The sequence below is a fragment of the Gavia stellata genome, chromosome 4 (assembly GCF_030936135.1).
Source record: "Gavia stellata isolate bGavSte3 chromosome 4, bGavSte3.hap2, whole genome shotgun sequence".
NCBI classification, from domain to species: Eukaryota; Metazoa; Chordata; class Aves; order Gaviiformes; family Gaviidae; genus Gavia; species Gavia stellata.
In genome coordinates, this window is record NC_082597.1 from 28,096,789 (window position 1) to 28,117,702 (window position 20,914).

The 20,914-nt window shown below is 39.1% G+C and overlaps 1 protein-coding gene across 1 annotated transcript in view; it reads left to right on the forward strand.

Moving 5' to 3' along the window:
• Positions 1-456: 456 nt before the first annotated feature.
• ASZ1 (ankyrin repeat, SAM and basic leucine zipper domain containing 1) overlaps positions 457-20,914 on the forward strand; it is a 41,241-nt gene continuing 20,783 nt past the window's right edge. Inside the window, exons 1-5 of the mRNA XM_009817201.2 lie at positions 457-567; positions 2,170-2,266; positions 7,573-7,695; positions 11,145-11,256; positions 20,665-20,776. Of these exons, the coding sequence (XP_009815503.2) occupies positions 457-567; positions 2,170-2,266; positions 7,573-7,695; positions 11,145-11,256; positions 20,665-20,776 (555 nt within the window). The remainder of the gene's footprint in view (positions 568-2,169; positions 2,267-7,572; positions 7,696-11,144; positions 11,257-20,664; positions 20,777-20,914) is intronic.

Here is a 20,914-nt window from a genome sequence, read left to right on the forward strand (position 1 = left end):
CTAGAGAAACAACTTCATACATAGCCCTGCTGCATTACCTAGCACCCCTACCAGCAGCTGAGCCACTAGTAAGCCGTGTTACACTCCCATATACTTATAAACAAAAGTTTCATCTGCTTCTTTTACCTGACGCTGTCACCTTATCACCAGCGCGGACTGGGCTACCCCCTTCACCTCACAGGCTACAGCTGCCTAGCCCAGAAACGGATACCCAAACACAGGTCACTTACAGCGCTGTGGGGAGCGCTGTGGGGAGCCCTGCCGCCCCCGCCGCCCCGCCGCTCCGAGGGGCACGGGCAGCGGGGCACCACACGCCCTTCACGCGACGGGCCGTTACAGCCCCCGCGAGAGCCGCGCGCGCAGCGCCGCCGGGCCCTCATACGCGGGAAAGCGGCACGGCCGCCGCGGGCCACGTGACCTGCCGGCGTCGAGGCTACGCGCGCGGAGCGGGGCGCCATGGCCGCCGTGCCGTGGGGATCCCGCGTCGTGGCGGGGGGCGACGAGGACGGCGACAGCGACAGCGACGAGGACGGCTGGGATATTGGCGTCGTGCGGCATGAGCCGCAGGTGGGGCTAAGCCCCTCGGCTTCCTCAAGCTGGGGCCTGCGGCCGGGCGTTCTCGGGGCGGGGTAACGTGAGGGAGGTGGCCTCGGCCTGAAACCACCATGAGGGGAGTGGGGCTCGGTGGGTCTCACTGAGGAGGGCGGCGGCCTTGGGAGGGGCTGCGGCTGGCGCCTGCTCTGTGGTTGTTTCCTAGCAGGGTAATGGTGGTGTACCCTCAATCCGGGAGTAAACAGCACTTAAATTTTGGGTGTTTGTCTTCTTACATAAAACCTTAACTTTTATTTAAAACATTTCTCTCCCCCTTAATAACAGGCCCTAGTTCTTATTTCAACATGAGAATAAATTTGAAAGTGACTGGAGGCCTATAAAGCTGTTTTAGATCTTAAATCTCTGAGACTGTTTCTTACTAACATGAAGATTTAAGTGATTTTATTGCATCTAATAGGTGTGAGGCATGTGGTAGTGTGAGGTAGAGGGAGATTCTGCAGGGCTTTTTAGCCGTTGGTTTGTCTCATGACTGGAATTGGAAAATGGAAGTAACTGAATACTTGCAGTACTCTTGCTAAAGGTTATAGTCAGTTTTTCAGGGGCCTTGATCTTTAAATTGAGGTTCCTATCCAAAGATATGCATTATTTGGAAATTGTTGGCTGAGTAAAACAAAAATAGGGCTAAATTAGTATATTGGCGGTTTCTCATCTTTGGTTTTCTAGACACTAAGCACTTACTAAAGATAGACTACAGCATGCTGGGGAAATTGTATAGTTATGAGTTCCCACATTATGACTTCAAAACTTATCATGAAATACGACTTCTCTTCTTTCCATACCCACTTCTGTCTGCAAAGAAACTAGCGATTAGTCCCCAACTTATTGGTGTATGTAAGTGTTTTGTATAATGGAGATAATGCCAGCAGCAATCTTCAGCTGGATCTGCAGCTTTAATAGAGAACAAATCTGTGATGCTTTTGAAAGGAACTTGAATCAGGCAACTGTCTGATGTATAAACTAGTCTTTTGATCAGGGCATTTTTCAGCCAAATCATTTATGATGCAGCAATACAAATACCTCTGCCACCACAGGAGTAGGAGGAAAGAGGAACGGTAACCCTTTCCAGCAGTGAATTCATGCTGTATTAAGCCAGACAGCTAGTCATTGAGCTACGTTGCCCCAAACTCTTAACTTTTATGTCTGATAGATATATTTTTTAATGCTGTGCTTCGCAACATGTGACAGAAAAAAAGGTACAGAAATGTGTTGCAACGTTTTTCTACTGCGAAAAGATGAAAAGGAATCTTAATTGAAATCAAATACCATTAAAAAAACCTGAGAGCAGCATAGAAGGATAGCAGATCTGTTGAGAAAGAAGATATTTACATTTTCAGAGAATGGAACCTTTCTGAAAAGTTAATTTAAAACTTATGTTTTACAGTAGACCCTAAGCAGGTCTACAGAGATGGAAGAAGGAAAGTCTTAGCTTGCTCCTTCCCCCACCTTCTCCACTTTGTTCTTACAGAGTTCATTAGTGCTTTCGTACTGAAATCAAGCTGTAGTTTTTACCTTGAAACAGTTACTAGGCTTTGACTTAACTTTTCTTTGCTTATCTAGCAGTTGGATCAAATTTTGCAGGCGGACAAGAATGAAACATTAAAGAAGGCTCTGTTTCGTGGTGATGTGTCATTAATTGAAGAACTCTTAAACTCCGGTGAGGAAAGTCGGTTATGAAGTTGAATGTTTTTAATTGAATGTGGCAAGAATTCTAAAGCTTCGAAGTTTCTCATTTCAAAATAATGTGTTGAGTGCATGTAGGAATATGTGAATGTTTCAAATACAGGATATAAACTCTTTATTTTAAAGATGAAATTACTTTTTCAGTGACTCAGCATGTGGTATTCCATCAAATTCCTTTTAATTTATATTTATTTTGTCATTCAGGAGCCCTGAAAATTGAGAAAACGATAATGTGTGAACTATGAAATAAGGTGTTTCTTTGTTTTCAGATGCATCTTTATCCTGAAAATATCAATTACAAATACTGAAGTTGAGGTGGTTTAAATTGAGAGTGAGAATTCAGTGGGTGGTCATACTTTGGTGTTGAAGGTTACTGGGGGTGGGGCAGGAAGGGGAGGCTGGCTTTTTTGTTTTAATGCTCCCCCAATTTGGAAATTCCATTTTTTTTTCCTCACTCACAGCACTGTTAAGTGTCTGGTATGTGCACTGTCTCATACTGCTGTCCTGGCAACATCAGCTGGACAAACATTTTGTGATTCTGAAAGGTCTAATAGGGTTTATGTGGCATTTGTCACTAAAAAGTAGTTTGTCTTAACACTAAAAACCTTTCTCCCTCTTCTGTTACTCAGTATTTGTCTGTAATGTGTTTCTGTTATTGAGTGTTAGGAGGATTGGATCACTTATTGAAGCATTCAGGGCAATCAAAAACTGCATAGCTGAGTTGACCTGCCTGGTGATAATTGTCAGGAAGTTCTGCTTCAGCAAGCAAGCAGAATATACTAGCCAAGAGCTTGTTCTCTGAGGAAAATCTATCTTAGGGCTGGAAGAAAGTAGTTTCCTAGTTAGCAATGGGTTTTTCTGAGTTTTAAAACAATGACATTACTTGCCCTTTTAGAAGACTGTTTCTCACCGCAGTGGGGGAATGGTTTGCTTTTTAAATTAAGTGAAAACTTGCACAGGCTGAAACACAGAGGAGTACTACTGAGTGAAATACATCTTCTGTCTTGCTTTGAGAAAATATGTTCTTATTTATAGGTAGAGTTTTTAGTGATGTCTGTGCATCAGGTTGCTTAATTGTTTTGTTATATCCATTCATTTTTATTGTATTTCTTGTATTTCAGTCAAACAGCAGTAGTTCACTTTCTGTGTTGATGCCTGCTACATAATGAGCACTTCTATGCAGTTGTAAGATGATGATAGGTATCTGTAAGAGCATAAGGTCAGGCCAAAGATTCCTGTAGTCTAGTGTCATGTCCCCTGAAATGCACAAGGCAGTATCACAAAAGAATCTACCATTTCCTGAAAATACAATTAATAGTAAATTTGGACCCATCCAGTACTGTCCGGCAGAGCAGTAGAACACAATGCCTTTCTAACAGGGACATGTTTCTGAAGAAAGGTAATGTTGTCCTTCAGAGGAATCATGCTCAGTCAGATTAAATCTTTGCCTCCAAAGTTGCCTTTAGTGTATGTTCAGTAGAGCTTGTAGGAGGCTCGCTAACAGTGCTCAACCAAACTCAAGGTTTGTGTTGGAAGTGGATTTCCTAGCAACAGTTGGGGCCATTCTTTCAGGTAGAGTGAGAACATATTGTCTTCTGGCTTGCTTAGCCATTGCTTTAAGAATCTTTGGTGCTGAGGCAGTTTTACAGAGCTCTTTGAGGAGATGGATAAGCACAATGTCTTCCCTTACCCCTCCTATAAAATGGCAACATACTAAGAACAAATTTCTGAAGTACGCGTCACAAAAAGTAATGCAAGCTTCAAAGATGACTTTGGCATTTTGGCCTGCTTTGGGAGTAAAATACTTAACACCACATAATTCATATGTTCATTTTCCTCAAACGGAATTAAAAGTTACGACCTCATGACAGTTTAGGCTGATCAAAGATACAGCTACAGTCAAATCCTCTTTCCTGTTTTCATTCAGCAGTCTGTTCCACTCCTATCTTTGCATGAGTGCTCGAGCTCATCTGATCTTTTGTGAGCCTGTGCAGGGAATTAAAGTAGTAGTAAACTATGGGAGTGTGGGGGGTGTGTGAATAATTTTTCAGCCAGTTTAGGACTCTGAACCCTCAGTCAGATGAGAACCGTAGCTGGCCCAGCAGTGGGAGACATCAGCAGCTCTGATTTAACTCAGCTTTAAGGTATTGTGGAACCACAGCACAAAGTGCTGACAGACTTAAAAGAAATCGATACTTCTATTAGAGAGGAGTCTTCTAGAATCAAGAATTTTAGAACTTTTTCCTCAGATAAATTTGGTCTGAATGTGAATGTGTTGTAATACTAAGAGCTGTTCTTAAACTAAATTAAAGTCTTTCAAGACCTCATTTTTTTGTGTCAAACATGGAATTATTTAGCATTAAAAGCTGTATGTAGCAGTTGATTGTAGCTCTTCAGGCATTACCTTGTTAACCTTTTTAACTTTGAGGTTACATTTTTCTGTAAAAAAACAGCCTTTCTACTGTAACTGTTAGTCCTAGTCAAGAAAATAGCTGAAAGAGGTACCAGAGAAACTATAGTAAACACAGAAAGAACATCATTCTTCTTTTGCTGTTATTTTGTTTTGCCATTATCCACATGCTTCATATAGTTTGTGCTGTAGAGCACGTCTGGGGCCAGAACGTATTTCTCCCTATTCCTGGTTAAAGAGGAGGATAGTTGTCTGTAACTCGGATTGTAAGAAAGAATGTTGTATCTGCTTTGCCTCCTAGACATAATTCGTGAGGTTATGTGACTGAAAAGCTCCTCTGCTTATGCCCACAAAGGAACACAGAGGGACAATGGCAGGTGGGGGACCCCAAAGAATACCATGGCCCAGCTCCTACCAGGCCTGTCATGGAAGCCATTAGCCCATCACAGGCCCACCTTCACAAGCGCAGAGGAGCAGAGAGGCCCAAGGGTGGGCCGGAACTCAAGTTACGGACTCAGAGGAAGGGACTCCCAGGGCTGTCATAGGGCCCTTGTGCCTGGGTGCCAGCGACTGTAGAGACTGGAGTGAGTGAAAGGATGTGCCAGCCACAGGAGTGGGACCAGGGTCAGAGGCCTGTGTGTCTGTGATGCCGGCAGCTGGAGGAGATATATCTACCGCAAAGGGGAGCAGGATGAGACTCTCTGTGTTCACGAGTGCTCTGTCTGTCTGCGTTGATTGGTGTGGCTGTTGGTGTATGTGTGTGCCTGCTGGGAATACACACTCAATATCAATACTGGTTGGACCTGGGGGCGTGGAGCTGCAGCAGCCTCCCCTCTCTCTGGCTGTTAGATGTGGCCTGATTTTTTACTAAAAATTTTTTTTGGGCTTCACTGTTGCCTTGTAGGACTTCTTAGTGCTAAACTAGTGCTGTTTACTTCAAGAACAGCTCATCTAATGAGAGAGTCTGAGTAGTAACAAAGGGGAGACATTTCTGGTTCAGTCAACAGCTCCTATAACCATGCAGTCAAGAAGCAACATGACTGTTACTGTTCAGTTGTCCTTTCTTTGCCTTCCTCTGAGATTCTAGCTGGTTTGCATTGTGACTTTCATGCAGCGTGGTACTTCAAGACAGTCACTTCAAGGATGGCAAGAGACCATGCAGGGCAAACAAGCTGTAATACAGCTTTGACATTCTGTTGCTAAAAAGACCATTCTACTTCTAGAACTTAGAAAAAGCACCATCAGCATGGCAGATACTGTCTGCTATATGTGTAAAGAAAGCAACGAGGAAAATACCTTCTCAAGAGTTTTAATAAGTCTCTATGTGCCTGCCAAGTAGCTCTTTTGTCACTATTACTCAGATATGTATTAAAATAAAAAGCTGTAGATGGGAGCTCTAGTTACGTGGACTGCTTTTCTTCTTAAGAGGAAAAGGGACTTAAGGCTGACAGAGTGCCAGCTTTCTGATATTCCTTTCCTGCTAATGTTACGTCAGTGGGCTGTTGGATATCAGACGTTCTAAATTCTTGAAGAGACTGTTCTACAAGGAAGTTCAGATATCACTGCTAAGGGATCCATAGTGGCTTCCTTTGTAGAACTTGGCTGTGGGCTTTGATGAAATGTTTTGTATGCTGCAGACAAACTGGCGTGCTGTGACATAAAGGACTGCAGATAGTATGTACACATTACTAAGAAGATCTGATGATAACTTCTGTGGCTTGCAGGTGTTAGAGGTGTTAGAGTGCTTCCAACACCTGGCTTTCATTGAATGTTACCTCTTTACTGATTGCATCTACAACTCCAGTGATCATACAGTTGAAAAATCAATCCCAGAGCAGTGACCTGTTACTCCCTCAGCCTTAATGACTTTATGTTGCTACGCTGAGCACATCTTTGACAGACTGTGAAGGCAGGGAAAATAAATACACATTTTGCATTAAAAGGTATGCATGTAGCTCATCTGTCAAAAATTTCTTAGGACAGTTTTGTTTTTTTCAGAGCTGTCTTTTGTAAAGAAGTATTTTTGATTATCCGTAATCACTGTTGGACTAATATGGAACCAGCTGATGGAAACTGTTATAGGGAAAGTAATATCTGAGGAGGGATTGAAGGAAAGATGATTCCTCTTACTGCAAAAATGTATAGAGATTTTTATTTGAAAGTTGTCAGTTGAGTATCTCGGTCTGGTACTTGGTTCTTGGTGAATTTGGGAGGGCTGTCTGGCAAGCTTACTTCTAGATACAAAGGAAGATATGGCTATTATAAAGAGTAACACACAGGTCTGGTGATTGTGACTGAATCTTGCGTAATCTATTTCTTCTTTCTATTGAGATAATATTTTGTTAGTACTGAATGCAAAACTGCTATCTGCTAGTTAACTGCCTTGCAAGACAGTGAATAAAAGGAGCTGTGAAGCAGGAAAACCTTGGTCAGTATGATCTTAATAGCCTGACAAGCAGGTTGCTGCCACAGCAGTCCGCTTGGCTTGGCAAGAATGGAAATTTTTCATTTTGATTGAGGAAAGCTATTGCGCATAAGTGGAGAAAGCAGAGATTCTGTGCACTTCTCTGAAATTATTTTTTGCAGCTAAATTTAATTACTTACATGTTTTTTTAAATGTAGTCTTTCTGTGGCACTTAACTTCTTTGATTGAGAACTGAGCTTCTTTGGTGTCAGTTCTAAAAGTTGTTTTCTGGTATTCTAGGTAAAGGTGTATTAAAAAAATGAAAATGGTATAGGAGACTTCTCTCCCTAGGACTAAAGGCAAACAGGGCATAACCTTTGTAACGATGCATATTGAGAGTAAGGTTTATAAAATGCATGTTTATTGTGGTTCAGTTTTATGATTTTAGTATCTTAAATTTTGACAGGTATAAGCATAGAGTCTAGCTTTCAGTTTGGATGGACTCCCCTGATGTGTGCTGCCAGTGTGGCTGATTTTGCAGTAGTGCGTCTTCTTCTGGACAGAGGTGCTAATGCATGTTTTGAAATAGGTAAGATGTGAATGAAAAATACTGGCCAGTAATGCTCAGTACCAGACATTGTCCTATCCTTATTCTCTTTTTACATATATAGGGAAAAAATCAAAGTTCACAGTGCAACTGGGACCTAGTCTAGCTTTCACAGTTTTGAAGTAACAGTAGTAAAAAGTTTTCACAGTTTTAAAGTAAACAGTAGTTTCACAGTTTTAAAGTAAAAATGGTGTTCTTGGAACTGATCTGGATTCAGCTGACGGGTTTTCTTGTTCTTTCACTCTCATTCTGTCTTTCCCTCCTACCTTGCAATCCCCAAGTACTCTTTTTAAAAGGGTGTTTGGAAATACTTATTCAAGAATTCTGGATAAAGTTGTAGAGTTAAAACTTCCTTTGATCCTGTTACAAAGTATGTACATGCAGCTAGAATCCCAAACAACAGGATTAGCTTTCCAGTTCATGGGAAACTAATGTGGATTTCTCTCAAACTAGAGCACAATTTTTCTATTAAGTGAAAACTGTTCTTCAGTGTGTTGCTAGATCACCTTTTCCTGCAAGAGTTCAGTGGAGCTTCTAAGTAATATCAGTTCCTCTGTCAATTTTTATGGCTTAATAGTAACTTTTTCCTACTGAAACCTTGGTTATTTTCCTTCTCTTTCATTGTGGTGGAAGATTTATCCAAGTTCAAGAAAACACATTGCAATACAGAAGAAACTGATGCGACATACAATACTGCCAAGTACATAAAACCAGTGATCTTATTTTCCAGTAACTTGCCGATATTTGTAATAGTAGTAGACTGAAATGCAGATGGTACAAATCTGGCTCTGAAAATTTTCTTGAACTTCTTAGCAGCTGATCAAATTATGAGATTAGCATAGATTGCCTGCACCAAAAGCAATCATGCCTTTGAATTATTGTCCTTGTAGCCAATTTCAGAGAACTTCCATGTGGCTGCCTACAACTGTGGCTGCCTACAACTCATACCTGTTCCTTGTTTATGGCTGTAGAGAGCTATAAATGGGGCAGAAACTGCTATGGGCAGCAGTTTCAGCTGATCAGTTAACCAACATGCATGGCATTTTTTCAGTGTGTGACCAACTGTGTTTGCCCTAAGTGGCACCTTGCTAGGATCAGGTTTCTCAGCTTGTTTCCCTGTTAGTCTGTGTAGGGAAACAGTAGCTAGGGCATATGCACAGGAGAGTACTGTCTAGCCAGGAACAGTCTTGCAAGTCATTGATTCACGTCAGGCCACATGTGTTCAGTAAAGATATGCCATCCTTAAAGTAGTACTAGATGTCAGCAGTCCTGCTGGGTTTTTTTGTATCAGCAGGCAATCACGTAAGTGATCCTATATGAATTATCCTATAATGCTTATAATCCTAATAATAGCTATACTGTTAATCACCTTTTGTCACGTTTCAGTCATTCTTTGTAAGTGGTTACTTAATTTTACCCTTTTTGGTAGCTGCAAAGAACAAGGAACTAATGTAGCATTCACTGTGTGATGGGATCAGAATGCAGCATCTTTGAGGAGTAAATTCACTGGCTTTTCTGGGTTTTTCAGTTAGGCTGAACATAAACTAACCTTTTTTGCAGTCTCTTACCAGTTTTTCTTTGCAAAAGAGAAACCTGAGAATTCTAAGGTGTTTCTTCCCCTTCTTCTCTTGCTCACATGTATGAACTACAGGTAGGATAACAGAAACGAATTTCTCACTCTTTATCACTACCTGAAATACTGAATACAAATATAACTACAGGTTCCTCCTAAATATCATTCCCAGATTAACGGTGCTTATCACAACCTTTGTTCAAAGTCCAGCCATCTTTCCATTCATCTTGTTACTGATAACCAGGTTAAACATTTTGAGTAAAAATCCGTCAGTGTGTCAAGTAATTTACTGAAATGTTACTTGCTTACTGTTCAGGAGTTTAAGTGACTCTTTGAAACTTGATTTTTCATTTAACATACTGATTTATGTGTGTTAGAACTTCTACATGAGGTAGGTGAAAATTAAAAGATTGTATATAATAAAAAACAAATTAATTTAAATGCAAAACTAAGGTCTGTGGTTGGAGGGGTGGGGGACAAGAATTGGTGAGAAATGAAGTAGAGCAGATGGGGTAAAGTATATAACAAACTTCTCATGTTTAAATATAATAAAATCTGACCTCAGTTGAAGAATAAAGGTGTTAATACATACATGGTCTTAAAATTTCTGCAAGAAAGTTAGAAAATATGTTGTAACACTTCATGGTATGGTCTGAAAGTGTGAAGTAGGTACAGCCAAAATTATACTTGTTAAAACAAATTGTTAAAGGCATGTTTGAACTTGTGAACAAGTTTGTGCAATAAGCAAAATGGGCAGTTATTCAAATGGCAATCTTCTATTTGACTCTAGGGCCAACTAGATCTCTGAGGTCCTTGAGGTGTGATGCTTCCCACGTGTCTGTAGGAGAACCATGGGGATGGAAATGTCCCCTGTTCTGTGGACAAACAGCAGTGCTGTACAATTCTGATTTGTGAGCATGTAACACCCAGCTGGCTTCAGAGCTGGAGCAAATACGCTGATTCTTCCTGATGAATCTTTATGGACTGTATAGATGTTCTTTAAATCCACATCTAAAAACATACGTTTAATCATCCTCCTGCCACTACTGTGCCATAGTAGTTTAGTTTAGTAAATTTACTTCCTTCTCCTTAAGCCCTATAAAAAAGCCTTGTTACTTCAACTGTCCTTTGTATGGGCCTCTTCTCCCTAAAATTGATGTTATTAGGTGTTTATAGTACATTTCATGCACTTTTTTTTAATCCATTGCAGTTAAATTCCTGTAAGCTGTTTGTTCCCTTGACTGTATTTTGGGGCGAAGTGGGGAGGAACAGGGAGTTAATCTACTGGTGTGGAACAAGATTTGAGAAACAAGCATCTATAGTTAAGCTCCTACTGTTTTTTTTGGGTACCCCAGTAGCATCCTAAACTTCAGTAGGAATAGATGCTTTACTACTGCCATTCACTCCCATCTTTCTGCGTATCTTTTTTTAGATGCCTTTATCTTTCCTGATAATTTTAGTGACTTTCACTGGAAGGAAAAAGCAAGTTTCTGACATTTTTCTAAATATCTTTAGATACAATGAGAGGAAATGGCCTCAAGTTGCACCAGGGGAGGTTTAGACTGGGTATTAGGAAAAATTTCATTACTGAGAGTGTGGGCAAACATTGGAACAGGCTGCCCAGGGAGGTGGTGGACGAGGCATTGCGGGACATGGTTTAGTGGGCATGGTGGTGTTGGGTTGATGGTTGGACTTAATGATCTTAAAGGTCTTTTCCAACCTTAGTGATTATGTGATCTTAGAGTATCAGAACCCTATTAACAACTTTAACAAACGTCAAGGCTTTTAAAGGAACTTCTGGATTAGCATGGTATTTACATTTACATATGTAATTTTCTAACTGTAAGTTTCAAAACAGATAAGTACACTGTGCTGATGGCAGCATGTACTGCGCATGCTTCAGAGGAAAACATCTTGAAGACTGTAGAACTGCTTCTGTCAAGGAATGCTGACCCTAACCTGACTTGCAGGTACCAAAAAACCCCATGTCTATGAATACAGCATAAAATTTAATATTAATATACAGACACATCTTTATAAACACAACTGTTGCTGGTTAAGATGACATGTACTTTGTTAGCTTTTTGTAACTTCACTATACAGACAAATTTTGTAAATTCGTCTCTATAAGGAGAGATTAGTGTCCAGATATTTATTTCTCCTGGTACAGTCATTCATCTGAGTAAATAACACTATGATCAGTTTTATCAAATTTAAGTATGTTCCTCAGCTGAACAACATATGAATTTAAAACAAAAACTTATCTTAATACATTTGTAGACTGCAGTGTAAAGGCAAGAAATATGTCCTCTGCCTTTCCCAAATCATATTGCCTCTTCTGTATAAGGATGTAAGTTAAATCAGTTAATTCTTTATTTGAATTCATGTCCTCCTTTTGAGCTTTTTGTGGGTATCTAGCTATATTCCTTTCACAGACATCCTTCTGTGGAAAAAGAAAACTTCTCTGTATATAAAATACATTTATTCCAATGCTATCGGGAATAATCCAGATTAAACGGAGATTTTATCTCCTTTTAAAAACAAATAACAGCTTGTTTCTTGAATTACCACTTTGTGTCTCAGCAGTCTGAAGCAGTGCATTGTGAGATGTCTGTAGTTGCATAGTCTGATGCAATGTTTCATTTTGCATCAAAAAGAAAGAAATTCTGGGCTGACCCAGGATAAACTGTCCTCCCTTTGCTGAAAAAAAAATATTGTTTGAAACTGCTTGTTTTTCAGCTAACTGAAATTAATTTTTTATACCACAGCTCTTTCACCCCATTACCTGAGATATGTGTAGCCCTCTAAAAAGAACAGAATTGGAGGCCTGTTGATTCTCATTAGTAGAATTCAATTACCCTGGGCCCTGAACCTCACTGTGAGCATAGTACTGATAGACAAGGAGGAAACATAGTTGCACTGAAGTGCCACTGATGTCTGGTACCAAATTTAAATGCCATTCATCTGTTCTTAACAGAGAGGCTAAAAATTCTTCATGAAAGAAGAGAAAGCTGCAGACTCTGAAATAATTACATATTGTTGCTGTCAGATAACTGGGTGTTAGGATAAACATCCTGCTTTAAAAAATGGGGGAAGTATTTGCATTATAAAATTTTGTCCTGGGTGTTTGAAAATGTAAGTCAGAGTGCAAAGCTGCAGGTTTACATTTGGAAAGGCCTTTGGCTAAACTTTGGAAAAAAAAAAAAAGTTTGGATTCTGACACAAGAGATGGGAATTTTAAGGCCAAAACTTTATTTATAAACTTAGAATATGTTATGCATAGTTGGCCTTTATATACAAATATTTATTTGCTATCTCTTTGTTTCCTAAGACCTTGTGCTAACATATGAGTTATGCTTGCACACATCAGATACAGTGTGCAGTTGTGTTTTTTTCACTTTTGCAATAATAGTCTTTCTCAAATGGAAAGATAAATTAAGTGACAATCAGAAATGTCATATTTGTACCAAACAAAAGTAGAAGTTAGATGACAAGGTCTGGATTTTTCAAAAATCTTTGTACTGCCTTTTTTCCTTTCCAGTATTTGACATCGGTGCATACCACTCCATTAGAACTGCGCGGGCAGCAGCTGCTGCTTCTCGTGGGCTTCTTCCACTGTGTTCTGAAACAGGGGGATGAAACACATCAAACCAGATTCTGTGAAGATAAGGGGTAAAACCAGACCCTCTATATGGCACTGCAGTCCCACTTCACCCATTTCATTAGAGCAAGCAGGATGTTCTGTGGGAGTACATCAGAACTCTCAGTGAGTTGAGATTATTGTGAGGGTACTTCCTGTGTGATCAGCTTATTACAGGTGTTAAGAACTAAGCTTCACATTATTTGGCTGTCTCAGCACTTAAGAACCGGAATGATTTTAGGAAGCTTCTCCTTTGTCTGCCAACAACTGGAATTTGTGTGAAGGCAAAGCAGAATACTTAATTCTGATGTAAGGTAGAGTTTGGTATTTATCCTTCCTCTGTTAGGCTGTTAGGGCAGCCATAGGCTTTTTTATTCCATGTCATCTGGAGGTGATACAAAGAAACCTGCAAATTTTTTTGGTCTTAATTCGTGAAGTGTGCATGGAGCAGGGAAGGACTAGTGAGAAATAAAAAGTCTAAGAAAGAAGACAGATTTAGGAGTGGTTTAGGAGTAGGTAGATGGTTTCTTTGCAATAGGATAGAGTATTGAGGAGAAAGGATTCACTAGAGTAACTGCCAATATTTTGGTAAATCAAAATTGGGAACTGAATACTGGTGGCTGTAAAAACAGTTTTGTTAATGAGAATGTAGCGTGTCAAAGCATAAGTGCTAACCGAAGAGTTTTGAAAGACGAACAAGAAGTAAGGTAATGGCTAGGTGAAACAAGAAGGCGTTGTAAGATCTGCTCCGTCTTTGTAGAGCTACTATAGCCTGAGTGCTTCATTTAAGTGAATGCTACCTTGAGAAATTTGTTCTGCTTATCTTGTATCATTCACCTCCCTTTTGTTGCAAAATGTAAATTATATACTTTATCCTTTTGTAAGGCCTGGAAATATTTAAGCAGTCTTTTTTTTAAAACCTCTTTTAACCTGCAGTACTTTCTTGAAGTTACACTGTTTTTATTAATGTTAAGCTGTGATTTCTTTATAGGCAGAAGGAAAAGGCATGACCAACTGATAACTAAATTACTGCTGCTAGGATTACATGTCATAGGTTGTTTAGTAAATATGGATTTTAGTGATGACATCCTCCAAGTTCTTGTTTACATAAAGTAGAGTAAAAAAAAAAAAAGGTAATGGCTTTGCCAGTAAGGAGAGTGTTTTGAGTTGATGTTTCATGCCAAAAGCTCTTTGTTAGAAGAAGGTACAAGTAGGTGAATGACTGAAATCTCCTTTATTTTGACATAAACTCTTTGTCTTTTGTTCTGTATGGGATATGTGTGGGTTTGATTTGTTTGTGTGGCTTTTTTTCCTTCACTCTTAAAATTTCTAGCACAGTTGAGTCCTGGTCAGTGACCAAGTCTTCAGTGTTTCTGCTCTAAAATGGTTATGAATTTTGTATATGTTTAAAGAAAAGTCTTCAGAAAGTATTTGATTTTTTTTTTTTTTTAGGGTGAGTATTATAAGAACTAGACCTTTGTCTGTCTTTTGTCATTGAGCAGATTAAAAGTTGAGATTGAAGCATACTGTTGTGTACATGAATGCATATACATGAAAATATGATCACTGCTCAAGTCTGCTATTAAGTTGCCTACATATGTTCACTTATGCTTACATTCAGAGCAGTTTTGAGGAATATCAAAAATGGTTTCATGATGAAAGTTTTGATCTATTTTGCCCTCTTGAGAAGATGATAGTGGAAGGGGAAATTTTCATCGCAGTGTTGCCCAGTTCACAAGGTAGGTCTCTCTTCAGGTTGCATAGTCAGAATAAAGCAATTGTGTAACACCTCAATTTTAGCAAGATATTTATTGCTACTGATAAGATAGTAAGTCTGCACTGCCACATAATAATTTCAAAGACCTTGACATTATCGTTGTGTGATAGTTAACCATGCCAAATGACAAACAGTACATTTCAATAAAGGTAAATAGCCTGGGAAAAGTTAATGCAGTACAGTGCATTTTATGGCTGGGGCAAGAAAATCAGGGAATTTAATACTGGATGAGTCAAGATCTTTGATCCACTTCAGAGCAAAAAATACCTTATGATGTTACACTGTATTATACTTCATGCCTATCAAAGAGGTTTTTTATTCTATTGCTGTGAACTCAGGACAGAAAGACTTATTTTATTATGTTGATCAAACATCAGAACAGTGGGACTACATATAAAAAATCAGATGCAAAATTACATTTACCAAAGTACTGTGTTCATTTGGGCTGTGTCCATATATCTCTTCCCTCCTCTTATCTGAGTTAGGGAGCATGGTAAATGTGTGAGTTTTTGAGTTTGGAAGAATGGCTTTTGAATGTAAGTGTTGAGGCTTGCTCATCGGATCTTTCGGTAGGGAGAAGGAGTCTAGACACTGAAGTAGACGATTGTACTTTTCCCAGCTAGTATTGACTGTACAGTTTCTGGGTAGAGGTATAAAATACTCAGGGACAGTAGCAACATCAGACGCTATTTTTAACAGAGGCATTCTGACAACATACCGTGGTGTCTTGGAATGTCACCTGAGCAGCCTTTGTGTAAAACAGAAACAAAACCTGCACTGAAATCCATTAGCATTATATCAGCAACATTCTATCACAAGTATATTAAACTTACTATCATTGCCACTAGCTTACCCTGATCATGGGTTATTTGCATAGAATTGGTTTGGTTTTTTTACATGACAGAGAATTGCCCCCTTCATTAGAAAGGCGGAGTAGATTCCACGTGTATGTACTGAATTTCTTGATTGGATACTTTAGCCCCACTTTGAAAGCAAAATTGAAAATGGTCTGAGAAGTTTCTGATTGTGTGGATAACTCATTTGTTTTTCTACATTAGGTCAAAGTGTGCATGTCTTCAGCTAAACCAGCTTGCTTGTAAAAATGTGATGGAGTGAGGATGAAGGAGGACAGGGCAGGATAATTGGGAATGTCACAGCATAGAGTTCTGCCATCACCATTGTTAATTTTTATGCTAATCCCTTTTATAATCACATCCTTTGTATTTTTCTAGCCATATGAAGATAACTTTGTAGGTGCCTACCTCCCCACCTCTGTGTGCTGTAGAACTTACACAGATGCCTTTTTTTTAATTTTAAAACAATCATGTAAACAGAGTTCAGAAGCAGAAAGGTACAAGAACTGGCAATCTGAAATGAAGCTTAAAATGAGGGAACCTGCAACTAAGCTGTCGCCTTTTCCAGCCCAACCTTCTTACTAGAGCTGTATGTTCCATTATCCTAACAAGTTCTGCTTCAGGAAGGTAGGGGGCTCTCCTACCTTGCTCCCGCAGGCAATGCCTGGAAGAAGTATCTTGCAGCTCACAGTACACTGAAGTATGTTCTTCCAATACTCCTTGTTGTATAGGATTTCCCACCCCAGTAAGCCAGAAAAGGGGCAAATAGCTTTCCTTGTGTTGCAGTGGTCACACTGTTACTGCTTTGTTTCTCAGTTGCAAGCTTAATGTACAGCACTGGAGTGGTGAAACTGGCTTCAAAAGCTTCTGAAGATTCTTCCTGGTTATCTGAAGCAGTGTTCACTTTGGAGATCAATAGACCAAAATATTAGTGTCTTGTAGCATCATTTCCTTGCTTTGGGATCTCAATAAGAAAAGATTGAGACTAAACTCCTAAGGTTAAATTGTTTTCTACCTGCTGTATTTTTTTCTAGTGTTAATGATACACTGGTCTAGTTAGTAAACATATATCCAGTTATGAGACTTTGCATACAGCTTATACTTCTCAAGATCACCAACCTGAAATACTGAATTTTCTATAGATATCTCTCCAATGCAAGGCAACCTGCTGCTAGATGGAAGACATCTTCTCTTCCTCTCCTCCCTTTCTGAAATTTTCCAGCAAGATGAACTTTGTCTTGCTTGAGAGCGTGATCTCAAACATAAGAATGTGTGTTTGTCGGGTGTGGTGAATTCTGCACCACAGATTCAGCTTAATGGTAATAGACAGGTACTTGGGATATTTTTCAGGGACATAGCTAGCTATCACTGTATCATCTGGTTTTATCGTGGCACATGGTTATCCAGGGTAGGAGGCTCCAAGTGGTAGCTTTTAGGGCTGTTCCACTCAGCTTGCTCTCTTATGATTATGCTTTGCCCCATTTTTTTTGACACGATGAAGTGCGCGTATAAGAACCTCCTGTTGTATCTTTGTGTAGATTACACATACAAAGTTTTGGATGGCCCTGAAAAGTGAAAAACCTTCTGGTTTTGTCTTTTTCTCCAGCCTTAACATAAAAGTAGGGAGACCTGAAGATAAAAACAAACAAAAACCACCTAATTTGCATCATACCAGTGAAGAATTCCTTGCTTTTTATTTAAGTGTTGCATAGCTGGAAGCAAACATAGTTGGAACAGACATTGTGCTTAATTGATAAATTGCTTATATGCCTTTTAAGATTTTTACTTATTTATTGACTATCACTTCAGTATCATGTTCAATATGGGCAGATGTCATGTGGCAAATTGTGCAATACAAAAGGACTTAACAGGTGTTTGGACAAGCAGGTCACCTGCAAGCCAGATACCTGAAACGCGAATGTCTGCACAGATCCTCAAAGTGACGAAAGGATTCTTCAGATCTTTTATCTGGATGGTTATCGCTATGCTTTCTATGTGCATTTTTAGATTGCAGTAGGATCACAGAATCACTACGGTTGGAAAAGACCTGTAAGATCATCAAGTCCAGCCATCAACCAACACCACCATGCCCATTAAACCATGTCCCACAATGCCTCGTCCACACGTTCCTTGAACACCTCCAGTGAGGGTGACTCCACCACTTCCCTGGTGTACCAATACATTTAATTTCTCTTCAACTAAAGCAAGAAACAGTGGATTTGGCATCTTAAAGCTTGCTGTTTGTTGTCTTTGCCGGGGTTCTTTGCAGGGTTAGGGAGACAAGATTTGTTTTCCCTAATGCTCTAGTCTCCCTCTTGTGGACCTACATGTAAATGGACCTTGCTTTCTGAGGTGTGGTGCCTATGCAGCATGTGTCTGAGACGTTAAACGGTACCCCCTCATATATAGTGGTGCATAAACGCAATTGCAAATTTATGCATCCCTGTATATGTTTCTACCCTGAAACAGCTTGTAGCCTTTGAAATTAAAACTCGAACATTAAAATTGAGTGCTTGAAGTACTAATGGCTATTCATGTTGGTGGATCTTTTAAATGTCATGTTTATTGGGTTTTACTTAAAAATGGAGAAACTTTTTCAGTGGCTTTGATGTCTTTGAGTTGTTGCCTTGATTTCAGATACCATGTCTGCAGTACTGTGCAGCTGTAACGACTACATGATGTTCTTTGGAGAAAAGACTGTACTGTAGCCTCTGGAATTTTGTTCAGTATTTTTCCTGTGAAAAAGCAGAAGGTAATTGCGAGGTAGCAGTACAAGTTCAAAGAAAAAAAAAAAGGAAAAAAAAAAAAGTGAGAGCAGAAAAAAATGAAAACAGGCATGAATGGACTGTTTTTGCAGTCAAAGTTGATAGCATGGGAAGTCTGTCAAAGGCTACCTGCCACTGAATAGAAATAAGTGTGGGAGTGAGTGTCCACATTAGGCAAGCAAGTTTGATTTCTGTTGCTACAAATGATTAGGTTGTAATCAACTTCTAGTCATTCTTCGAAATACAGATACCTATGTATGTCTATGTATAGACATTTATATCTCACTATCTCATCAGATAGTTGTTAAGTTACAGGGGCAGAGTCTTTTTCTCTGTTTTTATAGTAATCTTCATAGAATCACAGGGTAATTCAGGTCAGAAGGGACTTCAGAAGGTCTCTAGTCCAACTTCTTCCTTAAAGCCATGTCCACTATGACATTGGGTCTTGAAACCCACCAAAGATGGGAGACTACAAAACTTCTCTGAGCAATCAGTTCCACTGATTAACTGTGCCCCATGGCAAAAATATCTCCTTATATTCAGTCAAAACTTCTACTTTTGCAATGTTGATGGACTAAATCAAATTAGTTATAGACTGATGCAAGTCTTTTCATTTCATTACCAAGTTCCTTTCTTTTATTGACTGTATGTCTTGAAGGCCTGGTTACCTTTCATTTTGCTTATCTCCAAGTAATTGACTCTTTTTCCCTATCATAAGGCTCTTTCAAATTTGTAATATGAATGGATTTTTTTTCAGTGTACATTTAGCTGTGTTTGCATAAGACAAAATACTATCTTTTTGTGAATGAGCAACAACAAGGAAAGATGAGCAAAGCCTTAGTTCTAGCAATGCTCCGGAAGGAGGCAGACAGTTTGTATTTTAAGACAGCTGCTTTGGTTTACATATGCTTTTTGGCATCCCTCTAGTGGTCGGTATTGAACTTATCATTAAGAAACACAATACTGGAAAGAGCGATCTTCCCCTCAAGTATATTCTGACAAGATAGAATAATCTTTTGACAGCAGATTTTTGACACAGAGCTGTACGTTAAAAGCAATACGTGATAGTCTTTCAGGAAAAAATACTGCATTTTAAGATACAATAAATTTTAATTGAACGTCACTAGTAAAATATTTTAGCTTAAATCTGATTGCTTCATAGCAACCAGAAACTCTACATCTTTGTCCTCCAATACTCCATTTTTTTTTTTAATTCTGCAATCTTACTCCACCAAAGAATAAGTGTCAGTCATCTGGAAAGATACTTTTCTAACAGAAGCTTTTGAGCAATATTTTTTTCTTTCAAAACTTCAGAGCAATTCACAATGGCTTCATCTTATAAGGATCTCAGTAGAAGCATAAGATCAATAGACTGTTGTTATAGTAGTTTTGGGATATAAAAAAAAAGAAACAGAATAATGGGAAAGGTGATGTCTGTAAGTACTCACTTATTCAGCAATTGTAAGAAATGGTTATATATATAGGAGAGAAGGCATCAAGACATACACTTCTGGAAACAGAAAACAAAAAGGGGATAAAGGACAAATATTTTGATGTGCATTTAGTTTTAGTACTTGAAAAGTTAAGATTTTCGGTATGGCATTTGTCTGTAATTCTCTGAAGACTCCTCTCAGGCATATTTGGGGCGGGGTCTGAATGTTGATAACAGGTGTGCATCCTGCAATATTGCACTGCACACCGAGCAAGAGTTGTGTGACCTGTGATTCTTTTGCTTACATTTTTACCAGAGAGGGTTTTGCAAGTATGTACATAGTTGTTGTTCTTAATATTCTTCATCTTAAATACTCAGTTGTGATTTACAACTTGCCCTCCACAAAACTGCATATTTCTTTTCAGATCTTTAGATTTAAACTGTATATAGAATTCGTCACTTCAGCTGTGTCTTTTAAAAATAATTTTTGAAGTAAAAAATTAAAAGCTGACACTTTTTTTTCTTTTTTATTGAGAGGGAAAAATGGGTGATTTGCTGATATTCTCTGCTTTTAGTAGGGTGAAAACTGTGATCTACAGTTATGCCCATTCCCTTCTTATTAAGCTGGTTCATGTGCTAAATGAGAGACCTGCTGCTGGGTCTGTGGTAGCAGCAGGAGGGATGGTCTTTAAACACTGGTTTCGTGCAGCGAAACCAGAAACGGTTTAGTCACCAAGCTACTGTGTTTCATAGCTGGGATGTGTTAAGGTTATTTGTGTTTTAATGTGCTAATTGAATTTGGAGGTGATAAAAGATTGATATATTTTTTAACTTTTTCTCCCAGAAGTATTATAAGTCTATATTCTAAACTCCTGGAAGAGACATGTTTAGTTTCCTGCTTTTCTTTCAGGAGACGAATGACTCCACTGATGTATGCAGCTAGAAAAGGCTGTCCTCAGGTTGTTGCTCTTCTTGTCGCTCATGGATCACACATAAACGCCCAAGATGAAAATGGGTATTCAGTAAGTGATTTATTTCTCTGTGTTGTAATTAATGATAAAAATTTTAAAAAGCAAGAACCCACAAATTTGTTTCTAAGTACAACTTCCTCAGAAATACTCACTGGTATATTGGTGGCTTTAACACCCCTTTCAGATTGT